General features: G+C 42.3%; 1 protein-coding gene across 2 annotated transcripts in view; it reads right to left on the bottom strand.

The window, feature by feature from the left end:
• The window catches only part of ano8a (anoctamin 8a), a 41,752-nt gene extending 33,429 nt beyond the window's left edge, over nucleotides 1-8,323 (bottom strand). For both annotated transcript variants that reach the window (XM_088320153.1, XM_088320161.1), the window contains exons 1-3: nucleotides 8,042-8,323; nucleotides 4,983-5,093; nucleotides 1,611-1,743 (exon numbers count right to left, since the gene is read on the bottom strand). In XM_088320153.1, coding sequence (XP_088176279.1) covers nucleotides 1,611-1,743; nucleotides 4,983-5,093; nucleotides 8,042-8,180 — 383 coding nt within the window. In that variant the 5' untranslated portion in view covers nucleotides 8,181-8,323. The remainder of the gene's footprint in view (nucleotides 1-1,610; nucleotides 1,744-4,982; nucleotides 5,094-8,041) is intronic.
• Nucleotides 8,324-19,871: the final 11,548 nt, after the last annotated feature.

The following is a 19,871-nucleotide window of genomic DNA, read 5'->3' as shown; positions in this document are numbered from 1 at the left end:
CGTGCCTGTGAAGGGTAGCAAAACGCTACTAGCAACACGCTCGCAACACAGTAGGCGGGTCTGTTAAAAAAAAACATACCGTACTTGTGACACCACAGTAAACCGTCCTCATCTTCCTCCTTATAACTGATGTCATCTAAGTTGTCTTCCCCAGTATGGGAAAGAGACTTTGTCATATAGATGTCGTCCCACGCTCCGTTATTCAAAAACACGCTAGCAACGCGCTTGCAAAGTGAAGTTTACGTTCATTAGCTCTGTTTCCTTCTTTATCGGACTGCTCGTTTGCTTTTAGCTTGAAAGCTACGTTAAGTGACTTTCTTTTTGCAATTTGCATGATGAGGATAGTCTATGCTAATTTAATTTGTGCACAAGCTAAGAAGTTGCAGTCTCCCTTAGCGCATATATTCCACCGGTCTAAATCTTACCTTTTGTACTCGAGCGCCGCTGGCGGCTGTTAGAAAAATGACATAAATTGGCCGCATCACTGAATAAGCCGCAGGGTTGAAGGTTTGGGAAAAAAGTAGCGGCTTATAGTCCGGAATTTACGATAATAGGGAAGATGAAGAGGTAGGGAAAATAAGCGTCTGCTTCTTACTACCCCTTTTCGAATATGTTATGTTAACATTATTTTTGTTGTCGAGTAATTTGTTTTGTCCTGTTTTTATTTTATAATGTTCAAAATATAGTTTTCAGTCATTCTTATGGAGGAACCATAGATGTTTTTGGCTAATTGAAAAAAATGGTACAGTGGAACCCCGGTTCTCCACCATAATCGGTTCCAGAACCCTGTTCGAAAACCGATTTGTTCGATCACCGAAATCATTTTTCCCATTAAAAATAATGTAAATCGTTTTAATCCGTTCCAACACCCTGAATGTTTATCATGAATGTTTAACGTAAACATCAAGCTAACCCAGGCTAATCGTATGTTCGCATTATCGTATTCTTCCGTACGAAAGATTACGTTAACATGAACGTGTAAAAATAAAAAAAAATCAGGTCGTTTACAAGTCATTTAGCACCCGGGTCTCCACAACAAGTGGTGAGCGGTTCATTGGAAAGGGGGCTCCGTTCCAACACCCTCAATGTTGGGCTCCGTTCCTACACCCTGAATGTTTAACATAAACTTAAAGCTAACCGAGGCTAATCGTACATTCGTACGTTATGAATAGGATTTCTTACCTTTGTGGTGGTCAGCAGCAGAAGGCGCTCTCACACCTCCTTCATATTTGGCTATTATTTCTTTCTTAAATGCAATAGTTGTACGCACTACTTTTCTTTTTTCACCTGTAACAACTTTGCTGCTTGCACCGACTTTCTTCGGAGGCATAATAAGGGGCTAAAACACCCGTACGCCGCTCAGCATCACACCCTAGCGTACGCACTCACGCATTACCGGCGTTCGAACTCCGATTTTTTGACCGAACAGCGAAGCAAGAATTTCTCCAAATTTTGGGTCGGACTCCGATTTGTTCGAACTGAGAGGCGTTCGAAAACCGAGGTTCCACTGTATTTTATAATCCCTTTAAGTTTTGAACCACTCAACTATTTCACACCCCTAACTAGCATAGAAAGGACAACGCTGGGACAGCGTTCCTGTTAGCTCTTACTTCTCAAAAGTCGTGGTGATGAAGAAAGCATAAGCCTGGGTATGTTTATGCTGTCGGACTTGGATGCTGACTTGTGGGACTCCGACGCGGATTTGGTTCAGGAGCCAGAGCAGAGTGTGGTCATCTATTGAATCTGAGAGCAAACCCAAACGGGAGTTCATTACACAATGCCATTGTTTGAATTTGTGAAATAGATAAATATACACGAGCTGACTTTCATTTCGCTGTTCTGGGCTTGTTTCCAAGTCAAACAGACATCTACAAAGACCGATTGAGGGCGTGGTATAGAAATAAATGGAGTTGTTTGATTGTCCCGTCAGATATTTTCGATCGCTTTTGTACAGTGTCACGGAAGCTTGAGCCTATACACAGTGACAGAGTATTTTCACATATAAATAGGCTCCACTTTACTGACAATGCGACATTCATGACCTGGTTATGAAGGATTTTATACAATTGACTATAAAGGATTTTATACGATTGACTACAAATTACATTTAGATGTTCACTGTGTTGGAATTTTTGGTTTAATCAACGCGAACTTAAATGAATCACCTGACTCCAATTTGTGACCTTTCCCAATCACCATTCTTCCAAACAATCTGCGCGCTCTTTTCTGCATAGAAAGTTCTCAGAACACAAATCACTACATCTCTGCACGCTTCTCCTTCCAAAAACCGACTCTTCTCCTTCTTCTGAGTTGCTCAGCAAAGCATCTCCTCCGCCCCTTTGCTGGCTCCCATTGGTAACCCGTCCCGGAAGAATGGCGCGTCGACTTCTCCGCTTGTCGGCCCCCATACAGCTGGTCACCTCCCTCTGCCTGAGAGTTGCCCCACGTCAAAATTTACTCCAGAAAACTTTGGCACAAAACACAAAGAGTCCAACAGACAAACCCAAATTCAAACTTCCATATTCCTTTAACTGACTGGGCTGTAGTTCAATCTCAGGGCACCCTGGTGGAAAATGTTGTTTACAGGAACGGCGGGAACGGCACGTGAGGCTGATAAGATAATCAGCCCATCCAGACGCAGAAAGGCCTTGATGACGCAGAAACGCTCGGTGTTGTTTTGAGTATTCCAGACATCGCGACACCCAGGGGGGGGCTTCCTTGGCACGCCCATGGGAGGAGTCGGCAAGCCATTATGCGGGGAGAAGATGGTGAATAGGAGAGAGCTAAAGGACTTCGGAATAGGGCTTCCCAGAGACTCCAACGACACTAATTCGTCCGTTTTCGATGGAGCACTTAGTTAAATTGTTAATGAAATGAAATCTGCCCCCGTGTGAAAATGTCGGCTTTCCTGTTCATCTTTTCCCTCAAGAAACGAGCACGCATTGTTAGGTGAATGTAGGTTGTGTTTGGTTAATGGAGTCAGATAACTAATTTGGTAAACGGTACATTTTGATATTTAATTCCCAACAGTTAAGAGGTTCCAGCATTTGAACTTCGAACCTGCGAGTCTGTGTTGCTAACCGTGCCCTTGCAACTTCAGACCTGACGGGAATACATCTTGACGTTGTTCCCATAGCTGCTGTGACTTCAGAGCACGGGTCGGTAACTCTGGGTGGCAAGCGGTTTATAACTCTGCTAGATGGATTCGGTATATTTTTGTAAAGATTTCGAGTCTGCTGCCAAAAGCAGTGAATGTTACTCATACCTCTAGGTGATTTAACTAGCATTCAGTTTGATGCATAACTGTAAGTGACGACATGTTGTTACTCCAAAATTGTCAAATATTGGTACCTCATATTAGATATGGCTGAATTGGATCAAGTCAATGACTTCCCAAAGCGCTTTACAATGTGCTCCACATTTCCCAATAGCGGCCTTGCAGCCATGTAAGGCGCTAACCTGCTTATTGGGGGTGTTAGGGGTTCAGTGTCTTACCCAAGGACACTTCGACATGTAACACGGAGGAGCCGGGATTCGAACTGGGATCCCTTGATCCCAAGACGAGCGCTCTACCTCCTGAGCTACTGCCGCCCTAATCTCATTTTATCTCATCAGCTGCAGCGCTTATCCTCAGTAGGGTCGCGGGGATGCTGGAGCCCGTCCCAGCAATCATCGGGCAGTGGGCAGGGGACACCCTGGACTGGTTGCCAGCCAATCGCAGGGCACACGGGGACAGACAACTCATTCGCTCAGTCACACCTAGGGACAATTAGGACCGGCCAATTCACCTGAAATGCATGTTTTTGGAATGTGGGAGGAAACCGGAGTGCCCGGAGGAAACCCACGCAAGCGCGGGGAGAACATACAAACTCCGCACAGGAAGTCCGGTAGCTGGATTTGAACCCATGACCTCAGAACTGTGCCGCACACGCGCTAACCACTGCGCCGCCGTGCTGCCCGCCGCCCTAATCTAATCTATAGATTCAAGCTATAGTGCAGTGGTGAGGAACCTTTTTCACCCAAATAGCCATAAGAGCAAAATCCATTTGTAATTAATGAGATGAGAGATGAGATGAATTTTATCAGTGTGGGAAATCCTCACATCCTTCAGAGAATTTTTTTTTTTATGGTGGAGCACCAGCCGCACCCAGAGGCAAAGTCATTTACTGATTGCAGTAAAGAAAAATTCATTTCAATCAAAGATTTTCAAAATTAAAGCTAGAAAAATCCCTAAAGGGGATAGTTTTTATGCCGTGGTGATTTGTGGGACTTGTATTACAGACAGGAATGTTACAACCAAACTCCGGCTTACTGAAATGCTTCTGTCTTTTGGTTGATTTATCCAGACATTTCCATTTTATTTTCTGCCCCGATGATGAAAAGTTCACACTTGTATTTATTGTCACATTTGTATCCATCTACATAGAGTGTAAGTCTAGGCTTCTGGAAATCTGTGTACGAGCACAACTTGTAAATAGATGGGACACAGCATTTCAACACATTTTGTACTTTGTAGATTTTGGTTAGCGGCATGAAAAATTAAATGTGGAAACAACATCTATTTGAATAATTACTTTATATTTACAGGATTATTCTTTTTTCACTCGAGATCAACGATTCATTGGGATTGCTCGAATGTACTGGCGCTTGTATATTGATCCCGCAAACCGCAAAATGGCGAGGGAATACTGTAAGCAGTCTAACAAGTAAGAATAGATATAGTTTTCCCTTTTCGAGCCCTTCTTTGTTCCTTTTTATTGTATAATTAAAACATTATCTTCTTTTTTATCCTCACTGTTAAATGTGAAACTGGAGTGCCACGTCCAATTTTGTTGTCACAATATGTTCAACACATTTTGTAACAATGACAACAATGGTATATTCTATTGTATTCTATATAACAGGTACCGGACGGTAAAAATCGTGATTTCGAAATGTTACAAATTTCAAAGTAAAACAAAACATAGAAGTATTTGCATCACCTGGGAACGTCATCAGGATATCACAGTTTTCCGTGGGAACCATTTTCAGCCAGGATTTTCTCGACAATATGAAATGTCTGGCCTGCAGAAGCCTTTTCCCAAACAATTTATCTAGAGGAGAGATGGAAAATTGGTCTTAGTCAGGTTTAGCCTACACAGTACACACTCAAAGTGATAGATAGATAGATAGATAGATAGATAGATAGATAGATAGATAGATAGATAGATAGATAGATAGATAGATAGATAGATAGATAGATAGATAGATAGATAGATAGATAGATAGATAGATAGATAGATAGATAGATAGATAGATAGATAGATAGATAGATAGATAGATAGATAGATAGATAGATAGAGTAGCTAAATGCTAGCTAGCTAGATAGATGGATACAGTAGCTAGATAGATAGATAGATAGATAGATAGATAGATAGATAGATAGATAGATAGATAGATAGATAGATAGATAGATAGATAGATAGATAGATAGATAGATAGATAGATAGAGTAGCTAAATGATAGATAGATAGATAGATAGATACAGTAGCTAGACAGATACAGTAGCTAGACAGATAGATAGATAGATACAGTAGCTAGCTAGATAGATAGATAGATACTTTATTCATCCCATAGGGAAATTTACTCTTCCAGCAGTATCCTTGTGTTGAAAATAAAATAATAATAAAGTAAAAGGAATATAATACCTAAATACCCAATATAACGCGTTGATATAGAGTATTTAAACAGTGCTACATAAAATACACACTGTAATAAAAATAGGGTAATATGCAAATGTAGGGGTGGGGTTTAATGTGGGCTTTTACTCCCCCGGGTGGAGTTAAAGAGCCTCAGGGCATGAGGAAGAAATGTGGTATACCCGAGATTTACTATATTTGTCGAAGATAATGGAGCCAAAGACAAGGATCACGGACATGCCTTCCTGCAACAACGGTACCAGGTAAGTAGTTTCCAACATCCTCCATTCTGTTCTAAAAGTAAATATTTCTACAGTTGTTAAATAGAATCACCAAAGAAGGAAAATGATCCAATTTTCAGGAAAGGTACACGTTTTAATGACTCATAACTGTCAACCTGAACGTTTTTGACGTACAAAGTACGTTTATTATGCATTTTAAGACGTGTACGACGTACAAGAAAATCTGTACGGAAAAACGGAAATTTTTCAATGATGGGTACTATCCGGTGTACACCGGTTATCATGAAACGCAAATCAATCAAGTCAAACGAGTTCGCCGCGGTAGCCTCTATCTCGGTATGGTTTTTTTTTCGTTGCAAACGAAGCGAGCGGTTTGATGCCACTGTGCGCATGCGTCTGCCGCCTCGGATTTCATGTGGTAGTTTGTGTAGTGAAAGGAAGTCCGTCTCTTTTTAGGGAACCGGCTTTTTTGGCTCAACTCGTTCAAGAGAGCCGGCTCTCAAACATGGAGCCGTGGAGGTTGACAGGTATGAGTATGCCTCCGAAAAAACAGTTGGTATTAGGTGCAAATCAACACAAAATTGGTCATTTCTTCAGTGTCAGTAATAAGTCGAAACATGACGCAGAAAGTGATAACAACGGCAATAATTCCGGCAGGAAAAATTCTTCGGAAGATCGCGGAGGCAAGGAAAACTAGCGTGTTGAAGCCAACGATTCGATGAAAGAAAATAAACAAAAGAATATAGATTAATATAATTATTTCAGCAATATTATTCTATATAAAGTAAAATATTGTTGTGAACTGAAAAATCTTGAAGTGATACTGATTTGTATTACCAATAAACTGTGATGATTAAAACTGAATGAATATATGGATTTATATTACCGTATTTTCCGCACTATAAGGCGCACCTAAAATCTGTTTGTTTTTTAAAAAAGCTGACTATGCGCCTTATAACCCGGTGCGCCTTATATATGGATCAATATTGAGCCGCGACAGGTCTCGCAACTTACGGTAAGCAGCCACCGACTCCATTTTTCGCGTAGAAGAAGAAGTGCGCTGTGCATACTGGGAAATATTAAACAACGATTGTCTATTATTTTTTCGTTTGTATAAAGACCCTGAAATGGCTCCTATTAAGAGACACGCTTACAACGCAGAGTTTAAACTCAAGGCGATCAGTCACGCAGTAGAACACGGAAATAGAGCAGCAGCGAGAGAGATTAACATTAATGAATCGATGGTGCGGAAGTGGAGGAAGCATGAGGATGAGCTGTTTACGTTTTACATTTTACAGTTATTATGTTATTGCTTTATTGTTATTGTTTTGCAGATTACGAGTGTCACTATATTGCGATTGCACTAACGTTTAATTTACCATAAAAGTATCAGACGTTTTTTTGCGTGTTGACTAAATGGAGGAAAAGTAAAATGTTATGCCTTGCCGTTGTTCAAAGATGTGTCACGAAAATGCTTTACCTCAGAGAAAATAATAAAACAGCTGTTTATTCATTTGGGGAGTGAATGGAGTTGTGGAAAGCTTGTTTGTTATCTATTAATAAAGTTTGACTGACCTTTCTGTTTTGTTGACATTCCCTGTAGCGCGGCACCATCTAATGGTCGCATAACGTAACCACAGCCTCTACTGTAGCGCCTTATAATGCGGTGCGCCTTATGTATGGAAAACGTTTTAAAATATATCATTCATTGAAGGTGCGCCTTATAACACGGTGCGCTTTGTAGTGCGGAAAATACGGTATATATTCGTCGCCGATTTACGATTTCAACCCCGATAACACTCAATTTTGGGGACCCATAGATCTCTGTTGGGACCCATCGATTTTTGTACTTTGTACCTTTATTAAATAGAATCACCAAAGAAGGAAAATAATCCAGTTTTCAGGAAAGCTACACGTTTGAATGACTCCAGATTGACAGGTATGCACTTGTGGACCGGTATTGCAAGCTTCAACGTGCAGCGACTATTTCATAAACACATTTATCTCCACAGGGAGTGATTCAGAACAACACCCCTACTCCATTATCCCCTTTTGCTCCCCTCCTTTGCTCCAAATCTCCACTTGACATTTTGCGCACAATTCCCTATTAAATCCACTTACCGAGCACACCGATGGTTGCAGAAGACGGCCCACGGTGCTGCGGGTCGTCTGTTCGATGCTGCAGCTCCCCGACAGGCGTCCTCTCCATCCCCTCGGCTGCGGCATCACCCTCGGCCGCTGCGCCGCTCGTCGCGTGCATGCTCGCTTCGCATGTATCCGGGTGGAGAAGGAGGCAGGGACGTTAAAGAAGAACGGGTCTATTTCTTTTCAATTGCATGGGAGGGAAAAGATGGGGACGAGGGGGAGGAGGTGCACGATCATGGTTACGACACGCTAAGGAGTCCCCCCCGATCGTGACTGGCTGGTTATGAGAGAAGAGGGGGCGGGGGGGTTGCTGGTGCAAATCTATTGCAGGGGAATAGAAACCAGTTAATAAATCAATATAGAACTGAAAAAACACCAAAGGAGCTTTATTGACAGAGTGGTGTTAATATGTTCGGGTGGTTACACAAAGAAAGGGAATAAGCTGCCATCTAGTGGCTGAACTGAACAAGGTTTACTATGTTATAAACAATTAATTTTTTTTTTATCGTATTAACTAAGTGACAAATAATCTTGCACAAAAGGAAATGTGTCTTTTTATTGTTATTCTTAACAAAAATATTTTTAATAACTTTTTGGTTGTATCTGTTAAGTTACCACTTAAATCTTGGTTGTCAATGTGAACTTTAATATGATTTCTACAGTATATGGGAATTATCGTTACGTCATAATGGACACTAGAGAGCGCCAAAGAGTAAGCCTACAAACTAAAAAGGAACTGCAATATTTTCCCTTCACATCCAGAACAGTGACTCTATTCACAATAGAGCTTTGTCCTCGTTATGGCCGACTGGGGTGATTTGGGGCAATTCGGGCCAAATGTGGCCTACCACATCATTTTATATGGCCTGAAAGAGCTTAAAATGTTTGAGTATCTGAAAATAAATGGTTCAAAAGAGTGCTTTGACCAAAAACTACATTTCCCACAATGCCTGTCGACTACGAGATTCACAAAGGGACGCTTCTGCGCCACGAGACACCGGTATTTGCATATCGATGCTAATGAGTGGAACTGAGGACAAAATTAACCTAAAAAGTTCAAAAAGATTATGTTGGACACTAATACCTCTGTGTATATGGAACGGGTGTAATAATAACTTTTGTTTTGTTGAAATTCCTGCTGAAAAATGTTGTATAGTTTTTGTGTAAGTGTCCTGCAATGATGAGTCCAACAGTGCCACCTGCTGGTATGGGGTAAGGTTTGGTTTAGCTTTTGATCTTTTGACCGGAAGGCGGATGCTGTTGGCAGACTACAGCGCGCTGCTAACGGTAAGCCACGACTTTTTGGTGCCCCGCAAAAAGTTAAATGACAACATTAAAACCATAACTGACAAATGTTGCAACATAAGTAATGTAATCGATCTTGTCAAGCTGTTTGGATTTATTTTCGTTTTGTTTCTGTGGCCATTTATGTTAGTTTTGCCGGACGTTGCATGTTGTGCTAAAATGCTAATTCCCCTTATAGTGTTGAAAGCCAGCAGAGGAGCTAACCACAAGTTGTGTGTGACTCATTCATTTGCAGCAACTGTAAATAACGAGAGAACGTAGTGTTTAGAAGAACTGGCCTACATATAATAATAATAATGCAATGAAGAAATATAGTGCATTGTAGTAATAGTGTAATTAATAAATGCAATAACATTTAGCAGCAGAAATTTGAAAAACCCAATATAATTTACAAGGTGTATAAATATGTATACAGTGAAGAAAATAAGTATTTGAACACACTACTATTTTGATATTTCTTCCACTTAGAAATCATGGAGGGGTCGGAAATCGTCATCGTAGGTGCATGTCCGCTCCGAGAGAGATAAACTAAAAAGAAAAATCCAGAAATCACAATGCATGATTTTTTTAACAATTTATTCGCGTGTTATAGCTGCAAATAAGTATTTGAACGCCTGTGTAGCATCCAAAATTCTGACCCCGAAAGGGCTACAAAACAATTGCCAAGCAGCTTGGTGAAAAAAGGTCCACTGTTAGAACAATCATTAGAAAATCTCAATCGGAGTGAAGCCCCATGCATATATTTAAGATTTTCCCTCACATTTGTGTGCAATAGTATATATATTTTCAGTTACAATTGGAAACAACAAAAAGCGAAGTAAACACAAAGTTGTCGCAAGATATTTTCAAAGTTTTGTGCGTTTGTTTAGGGTTGTGATGGCCGTGGGGAAGAAGCTGTGTCTGTGTCCTGGTTTTGAGGGACCTGTAGCGCCTACCAGAGGGCAACATGTCAAAGAGGTGGTAGTCGTGGTGAGAATCGTCTCTTATAATGTTAATGACTATACTACGGTATCGTAAACCGGCAATGTCTTCTGAACTGGGCAGAGAGCAACCGATGATCTTTTGGGCTGTGTTGATTGATGATCTGATGATCTAATTAGAGTTCATAAGGGCCCATAATGCATTAGCAACCAGTAAAGGATTCCGGTGATTCACTTACAGTTATAAGATGACCTAATTGTTGAAACTGACAAAATTCAGTCAGCTCGGTGGCCTTGTGGGTAGGGCGCCCCCTCCGAGACCGGGAGGTCGCTGGTTCAAGCCTTGGCCGAGTCATACCTAAGACTTACAACATTGGTACTCATTGCCTCCCTGCTCGGCATTAAGGGTTGGAACTGGGGTCTAAAATGGCGGTGCCCTGTCTGGCTGCGACTATATCGGCTCGCTGTCATGGCCAGCATGGTCGCCGTGGCGACCGGCTGGCCCCGCCCCCTTGGCACCGGCTGTAGTAGATTTTCTCATTTGCGTGTGTGTTTCTTAAGGGCGGGTTGGGGATTGCCGGTTGCGGGTTCATTGCATTACTTTGCATTATTCTGTTCTGTTTGACTTGAGGAAACCTGTACTTGCCCGTTCTGAGTAAAAGCCTGTTTTGTGAGTATTCCTGGTCTGAGTTCCTGTTTGCCTGTAAGCCTGTTTATGTTTTTGTCCCTGAGTGTTGGACGACTTTTATTTCCTTAATATAAGTAACTGATGGTTAACGCGAATGAGTTCACCCTTCCTGCCTCCTGCCCCCGATCTGGTCCGGTCTCGTGACACTCGCTACAGTTTAAGATGTATCGACATTTCGTTCTGTGTGCATGGTTACAAGAATGACAATAAAAGTAAATTCTTCTATTCTATTCTCTAAGTCCAACCATCAGAAGTCAAATCCCACCCCGGGGGCTTTAGCTCTGTCGTGTCACTAGCAAGCAGATGCTCCATAATCTTCTTCTGATCCCCTCCTGTTAAAGCTTTGCACAAAGCCAGAGATTGCGAGGGACATCGATAAATACGGCAGGGTTTAAAGAGGCTATTTGTGAATGGTCCCTCTTTATATGATCACACGCATATAAGTTGAGGTAGGTTTACAGACAGTATGCAAACTCGATTTCTTAAAAGAACAGACTTTAAAGGCACTGTGTGTATTATTTAGCGCCTCCTAGTGTTCAAGAAGACCTTCATTCATTTGAAAAACTATAATATTGGTTAAATAATAACGAACTTGTCATGGTTGCCATGGCGCCCAATTGGACCTGTGTGTGTCACGGTTGCCATGGTGCCCAATTGGCCCCGCCCGTGGGGCGCTAGCTGTGGCTCATTGAGAGATTGGATTTCCGTCAATAAAAAGCTCGGCGCTCTCTTGCTTCAGTTGTCAGCCCGTCAAACGAACTTCTGCCCCACAAGACGTGGGTTCTGACTCGGTCCTGTTTTCCTGTGATATCTCCAGTCCAGTATTGTTCCCGTTTATTTTTGTCCTGTTTAATTTCAGGTTCCAGTTTTGTTTCCGTCTATTTTGGTCCTGTTTATTATTTTCTCCAGTTTTTGTTCCTGTCTAGTTTCTCCTGTTTATTTTTGTTGTCCGGATTCGTTATCGATCATGTCGGTCTCAGGCTTCCTGTCTTTCCACGCCAGACCTGCATGACTCCCCATTTGCTAACGTTAGCATAGCGCTAAATATTCTGACCGCTGCTATGAAATGAAATGAAATGATCTGCATTTATATAGCGCTTTTCAAGTCAATGACTTCCCAAAGCGCTTTACAGTGTGCTTCACATTTCCCAATAGCGGCCGTGATCTGTGCAGCCATGTAAGGCTGCTAACCTGCTTATTGGGGGTAATTGGGGGTTCAATGTCTTACCCAAGGACACTTCGACATGTAACACGGACAAGCCGGGATTCGAACTGGGATCCCTTAATCCTAAAACGATCGCTCTACCTCCTGAGCTACTGCCGCCCCAAATAAATAAACAGCAACTTGCACACCCCGACGCAGCTTTTAACGTCGCCGGCGACTTTAATCGGGCATGCTTAAGGACTGTACTTCCCAAATCCATTCAATACGTGGACTGAGCAATTAGGGAAAAAACACTGGACCGTGTGTACAGTAAGATCAAACATCTAGTTAGATCCGGCCATCTCTGTCTGTCCCTCACCCCCTCATACATCCCCCTCCGGAGGAAAACAAAGCCTATGCAACAAGGACAGTACAAACATCTTTTTTTTTCCTTTATCTCTTTGTTTTCTTTATCCTCACTGTAAAATGTGGAACTGGAGTGCCACGTCCAATTTCGTTATACCAACCCATGTTGTAACAATGACAATAAAGTTATATTCTATTATATTCTATTCTATTCTATTTCCCAAAAAAGGCTTGTGTGAAAACATCACGCGATTGGGTCCTGTATCTGTTCTGGTTCTGACTATCCTAACTATCCTACAAACATGAAAAAACATTGAATTCATTTTACATAACATTAGTCCCACCTAGAGGGAGCTGACATAATTGCCCGCCATCTTGCTGCTAAAGGGTACCCCTAATAACCTTGTGAAAGGCTGGGCAAAAATGAAGAAAAACATGCTTTTTGGTCACTTTGAGTCTCCGTAGTTTGTATTCTTCAAGTGTCAAGTCAAGTCATGTTTATTTGTATATCCCTTAATCACAAGGAGTCTCAAAGGGCTGCACAAATCAAAGACTATTGCAAATTGCAGACTATTATGACACCACATTCGCAGTTATAAGAAATAAAAATAAATACACAAATGCTACAACAGCTAAATGTAATCTTTGGCCAATAGCGGTTCACCTGAAGCTAATTCAAGGGAGAAATGCTTTGTTTAAGGGGTACAAAAAATAAAATATACACTTTGAGTACTACTACGACAGAAAAGTAACAAATTGTGTCGCAATAAAGACATTGAATCGCATACTTGGTAGCTATCAATCGTAGTCAACGATTTCTTAATCTTTATATAGTAACATTGAGCTAATTGAATTCAGTTCTGAGGCCCTGTACACATCCTGAGCCATTGGATATTTTAAAATTTTTAATAAAATAAAAAACGAAAAAGTGGGTGTGCAAAATATCCAGCCCGTTTACTTTTCATGCAGCAAACTGTCTAGAAGTTCAGTGAGGATATTTGAATGATTCAATGTTGATCTAAATGACTAACGATGATAAATTGAATCCACCTGTGTGTCATCAAGTCTCTGTATAAAGGCACCTGCACTGTGATAATCTCAGAGGTCTGTTAAAAGCGCAGAGAGCATCATGAAGAACGGGGAACCCACCAGGCAGGTCCAAGATAATGTTGTGGAGAAGTTTAAAGCCGGATTTGGATACAAAAAGATTTCCCAAGATTTAAACACCCCAAGGAGCACTGTGCAAGCAATAATATTAAAATGGAAGGAGTATCAGACCACTGCAAATCGACCAAGATCGTGCCGTCCCGCTAAACTTTCAGCTCATACGAGGAGAAAACTGGTCAGAGATGCAGCCAAGATGCCCATGATCACTCTGGATGAATTGCAGAGGTCTACAGCTGAGGTGGGAGAATCAGTCCATAGGACAACAATCAGTCGTATACTGTATTGCACAAATCTGGCCTTGATGGAAGAATGGCAAGAAGGAAGCCATTTGTTAAAGATAACCATAAAAAGTGTCGTTTAACGTTTGCCACAAGCCACCTGGGAGACACACCAAACATGTGGAAGAAGGTGTTCTTGTCAGATGAGACCAAAATTGAACTTTTTGACAACAATGCAAGACGTTATGTTTGGCGTAAAAGCAGCGCAGCTCAACGCCCTCAACACACCATCCCCACAGTCAAACATGGTGGTGGCAGCATCATGCTTTGGGCCTGCTTTTCTTCAGCAGGGACAGGAAAGATGGGAAGATGGATGGAGCCAAATACAGGACCATTCTGGAGGAAAACCTGACAGAGTCCGCAAAAGACCTGAGACTGGGACGAAGATTTGTCTTCTGACAAGACAATAATGGAATGGTTCACCCAAAAACATATCAAGGTGTTAGAATGGCCAAGTCCAAGTCCAGACCTCAATCCAATTGAGAATCGGTGGAAAGAACCGAAAACTGCTGTTCACAAACGCTTTCCATCCAACCTCACTGAGCCTGAGCTGTTATGCAAGGAGGAATGGGCAAAAATATCAGTTTCTCGATGTGCAAAACTAATAGAGACATACCCCAAGCGACTTGCAGCTGTAATCGCAGGAAAAGTTGGCGCTACAAAGTATTAACTCAATGAGGCTGAATCATTTTGCACACCCACTTTTTCATTTTTTATTTGTTAAGAAAGTTTAAAATATCCAACAAAGTGTGTTCCACTTCACGATAGTGTCCAACTCATTGTTGATGCTTCACAAGAAATGACAGTTTTATATCTTTATAATACTAATAATATTGATTTCCTTTGTATTGTCATTCTTTGTAACAATGTACACAGAACGAAATGTCGATACACCTGACCCGTTGTAGCGAGCCGATGCAGCCGCAGCCAACAGAGGGCGCCGCCATTTAACCAATTAGGTATGACTCGGCCGAGGCGCGAACCAGCGACCTCCCAGTCTCAAAGCGGGCACACTACCATCTAGGCTACTGAGCTGGTGGATGGGTTAGGTTACTATTGAGCTGAAAACTATCGTAGGTCCCTAGCTTCTCCCTTGCTACAATTCTCCAATTGAAAATGTCAAGGTCACCTAGAGGGACATGAGAAGACGCTCTGTGCACAAGGAAGATGCAGTAGTTCCCCTCCCAGCTCAATGACTTTAACAGGCGATGAGCCCAAGATACACCACAAGCAAATAGGAAATGCAATTAGAAGTCAGAGCAAAAAGGGACATGAGCAACCATGGACAAAAGAGGTCAGATTTGCACAACCTCAGGTAAGGAAGGACGTTGTAATCATAAGCAAAAATTCCCTTTCCTGCACCAGCACAGCCTGGACCGTGGTTGGCTCGGCCGCTGAGACAATAGAACCCTCAACCTTCGTCATGCTGAGTGTCGCTACTGAGGGGCGACATCCCGTTGTCACAGCCAGAGTCCGCTCCGAAAAACAAATAGGAATATTTCCGCTCTTCGGAAAACTGGATCGGAAAACTGGAACGTCGGATGTCGTGTTTTGATCACCCCTTGAAATGTGTTTTAATGTTTATACATACGGCCAATCTGTGTTTTATTCCAAAACTGTTAATCGAGATCAGAGTAACATGCTAAACGGTAGTTTACTGTCAGAACCAGAACAGGATCAGGACCCAATCGCGTGACGTTCTCACTCTCTAGCCTTTCATTTCATGGGAAATGGGGAGTCATGCAGCAGCACGGTGGGGCAGTGGTTAGCGCGTGTGCGGCACAGTTCTAAGGTCTTGGGAAAAAATCCAGCTACCGAACTTCCTGTTCGGAGTTTGTATGTTCTCCCCGTGCTTGCGTGGGTTTCCTCCGGGCACTCCGGTTTCCTCCCACATTCCAAAGACATGCATTTCAGGTGGATTGGCCGGTCCAAATTGTCCCTAGGTGTGAATGAGCGAGCGAGTTGTCTGTCCCTGTGTGCCCTGTGATTGGCTGGCAACCAGTTCAGGGTGTCCCCTGCACACTGCCCGATGAATGCTGGGGTAGGCTCCAGCACCCCCGCGACCCTACTGAGGATAAGCAGTGCAGCTAATAATAATAATGGGGAGTCATGCACGTTAGGAAGCCGGTCTGGCGTAAAAGGACAGGAAATGAAATGATCTGCATTTATATAGCGCTTTTCAAGTCAATGACTTCCCAAAGCGCTTTACAATGTGCTCCACATTTCCCAATAGCAGCCTTGCAGCCATGTAAGGCGCTAACCGGCTTATTAGGGGTTCAGTGTCTTACCCAGGGACATTTCAACATGTAACACGGACGAGCCGGGATTCGAACTGGGATCCCTTAATCCCAAGACGAGCGCTCTACCTCCTGAGCTACTGTCGCCCCTAACGAAGCCAGAGATCTATAACGAATCAGGGTAACGAAAATAAACAGGAGAAACTAGACGGGAAAGAAATCTTGAGAAACTAACCAACAGGACAAAAATTGACGGAAAACAAAACTGGAACCCGAAATTAAACAGTACAAAAATAAACGGGAACAACACCGGACTGGAGATATCACGGGAAACCAGGACCGAGTCAGAACCCACGTCTTGTGGGGCAGAAGTTCGTTTGACGGGCTGACAACCGAAGCAAGAGAGCGCTGAGCTTTATATAAACAGAAAGTCATTCTCTCAACGAGCCGCAGCTGGCACCACACGGGCAGGGCCAATTGGGCACTGTGGCAATCGTGACACACATGGGCGGGGCTGAGTGGGCACCACGGCAACCGTGGCACACACGGGCGCGGCCAATTGGGCGCCGTGGAAACCATGACAGCTTACTAGTACAACATAATACTGGGCTCTAAATCAGGGGTCGGGAACCTATTGCTCGCAAGTGATATATGGCACTTTTCGTGAGTACATGTGGCTCAGAGATGAAATTCTACCATTGCACATTTCTCTGTGGTGTTCCAAAGTTGAATGATTTCACCCAGATTTTGGTATGTGTGAAGGTGAGGCAACGCTGATCAGATTCTTGGTTCGGTGCAGGGCCCATTCTTAAGTACAGACGCTCCCCTACTTAAGAACATTCAAGTTATGTGAAAATCAATATCCAGTAGCTGGATTTGAACCCATGACCCCAGAACTGTGCCGCACACGCGCTAACCAATGTTCCGCCGTGCTGCCCACGTATTTAACCATTTACTTCTTTAATTATTGGGTAGTCTATCGAGTCAGACTGCCAAGGGACATGACAATGGCAACATTTCCAAGCATTTTCTCAATCTCGAAAACACAACATTACAATTCAAGCATTTTCAAGGATTTCAAGCACCCGTACGAACCCCGAATATCGATAGGAAATCCTTTAGGCTGACTTCCACTTTTCGAACCTTGAAATTCATCCAAAAACGACTAACTGTAGTATAAAAGTTTTGTTGAGGTCAAATTCCTTCCAGACCTTTAGCGAACGCGGTATTGAGGAAAAACAACGACTAGCAATATTAACTGACAACCAGGGTTGGGTAGGGTTACCTTAACTGGATTACTTTCAATTACTTTTGGATTACTCCAATACCAAATATGCTAATAAAAGACAAAAGAAACTAAATCTGAATAAAATGACAAAATTTTGTGCAGGCTTGGGGAGTAACGGAATACATGGAACGGCAAAAATGATGTTGGCAAGCTGTTTGGATTTATTTTCATTTTGTTTCTGTCGCATTTGATGTTCGTTTTGCCGTAGATCAAAGCCAGGAGAGAAAGCCTACCATGTGTTGTGAGTCATCATTTCATTCATATTTAGTTTATTTTGTCTTTTATTAGCATATTTGGTATTGGAGTAATCCAAATGTAATTGAAAGTAATCCAGTTAAAGTAAACCTACCCAATCCTGCCTAAATGCGGTATTTTGAAGTCGAGTCGAAGTCGAACGAAGTTGAGTAAAGTTAGTAGAGTTTGTGGAGAACAGGCTTCTTCGGCTCGGCTCACTAAAAGGAACCAGTTCTTTCAGGTCCTAAGCGGCTCTTCAGGTTGTTTTTGCTTCTTTAATCCCAACATGACCAAATATTATGTAAAATTATGCACAAAACGACTTAAAGGAAGGGGGGGGTAGAACAAAAAAAAAATACCAAAATAAAAAAGTAGTGAAAAGCTGAGAGGAAAGAAACAAAAGGAAGTCTTTTATGAGCATATTTGGTATTGGAGTAATCCAAAAGTCATTGAAAGTAATCCAGTTAAAGTAACCCTACCCAACCCTGCTGACAACACAGGAAACATTTTTAGACGAAAACAAATCTCCATCGCAACGACTACCGTCCCAACATGATTCCAGACCAACTGTCCCGGACAGTGAAATAAAACCACTTCCCCGAGTGTCAACGACTTTGAATATTTTGACATCTGGTCCAGTGGCCCCCCGTCTGGGTAAAATCTCAGTGTCGATGTGGAAAAGTACTTGATATTATACAAAGGAAATCCTTTAGAAGCATTTAGTCAAATCCAAGCATTAATTGGCAGCACAATACAAAAACAATAGACATTGGGATTAACAGGAGGCTCCAGACATCCTCTCACGATAGAACGGACAGGATGTTTGTGTGTCCCAATAGAGATCTTCTGTTTGCAGTATTCCATTTATTTACCATCTCTGATTGTAGAAATTATCGGGAAATGAATATCTAATATAAACTTTATATACATAATTATAGATTTGTGTGTGTATGTATTTCTGTGTGCTCGTATGTGACCTATATCCTCCAAAATGGCTGAACCGATTTTTGGGAAAATGTACACAGTTGTACTTTAGGCCTCTAGTCGGTGTTTTTAGCTAGGTTTAGTGTGAAGCCACCCCCAATAAATAGAAGAAAATTGAGAAAGAAGTGACTAGGTTGTGAAAACCTAAAGTCCCATCCTACAAGGCAGACTGATTCGCCCTTTCCTATCGGGCGAGGTTTTTCAAATACTAATTTGCAGCTGTATCACACAAATAAATCGTTAAAGAAATCATGGATTTTGATTTCTGGAGTTTTGTTTTTAGTTTATCTCTCTCAGAGTAGACATGCACCTACAATAACAATTTCAGACCCCTACAATATTTCTAAGTGGGAGAAATAACAAAATAGCAGGGTGTTTAAATACCTATTTTCTTCACTGTATATATATTTTTTTTACAATCTTGTGCGCTTGTTTAGGTTGGCAATAGCCTTGGGGAAGAAACATTCTCTGAGCCTGTTTTGTCAGGTACCAGCACAGAAAACAGGAAACAGAACCCACTCGCGTAACGTTACTCACAGTTTATTGGGGAGAAGAGAAAGGAGCGCACACTCGATCCGGAGAACGCGGAACTGGTCAAAATCAAACAGATCTTGGCGAGAGCAAGGAAAACACGGAAATTCACAGGGCTTGGCAAAACAAGAGCAAAAACACAGGAAAACCGGAGATTCTCAGGGCTAGACGTGTCAAAACAGAGTTTCGCAGACGCTCCGACAAAAGACGACTCACAGGACAGCATTTAAGTAGTGACAGGGAGCAATCCGTCAACGAGTTTCAGCTGGTGTCCATGGGCGGGGTTAATTGGGCGCCCTGGCAACCGTGACAGAAGCTGGCGCCACACGGCGGAGGGCCAATTGGGCGCCATGGCAACCGTGACATGTTTTTCCTTGTTTTAAGGGACCTGTAGCATCTTTCAGAGAGCAGCAGGTCAAAGAGGTGGTGGCCAGGGTGAGAGGAGACCTTGATAACTCTGCTGGCACTACAATGTTATGGTTGGTGCTATTTCTCAAGATCTTCAATGGAAAAGATTTAACGCAAAAATGAATAACTTTCTGCATGGTCTATTATTAGGATCATTTTACTCAACTATCTCCCGATGGAGGAATCTGCCACACTAAACTGTGGAAATTTGGAGGCCTGCCTCACTGAGATAAAAGAGTGGATGTCACTCAATTTC

This window comes from Urocampus carinirostris, chromosome 1 (genome assembly GCF_059441175.1).
Source record: "Urocampus carinirostris isolate Australia breed hairy pipefish chromosome 1, RoL_Ucar_1.0, whole genome shotgun sequence".
NCBI classification, from domain to species: Eukaryota; Metazoa; Chordata; class Actinopteri; order Syngnathiformes; family Syngnathidae; genus Urocampus; species Urocampus carinirostris.
The sequence above is the reverse complement of the archived record's forward strand: the minus strand, read 5'-3'. Positions and strand labels throughout refer to the sequence as shown.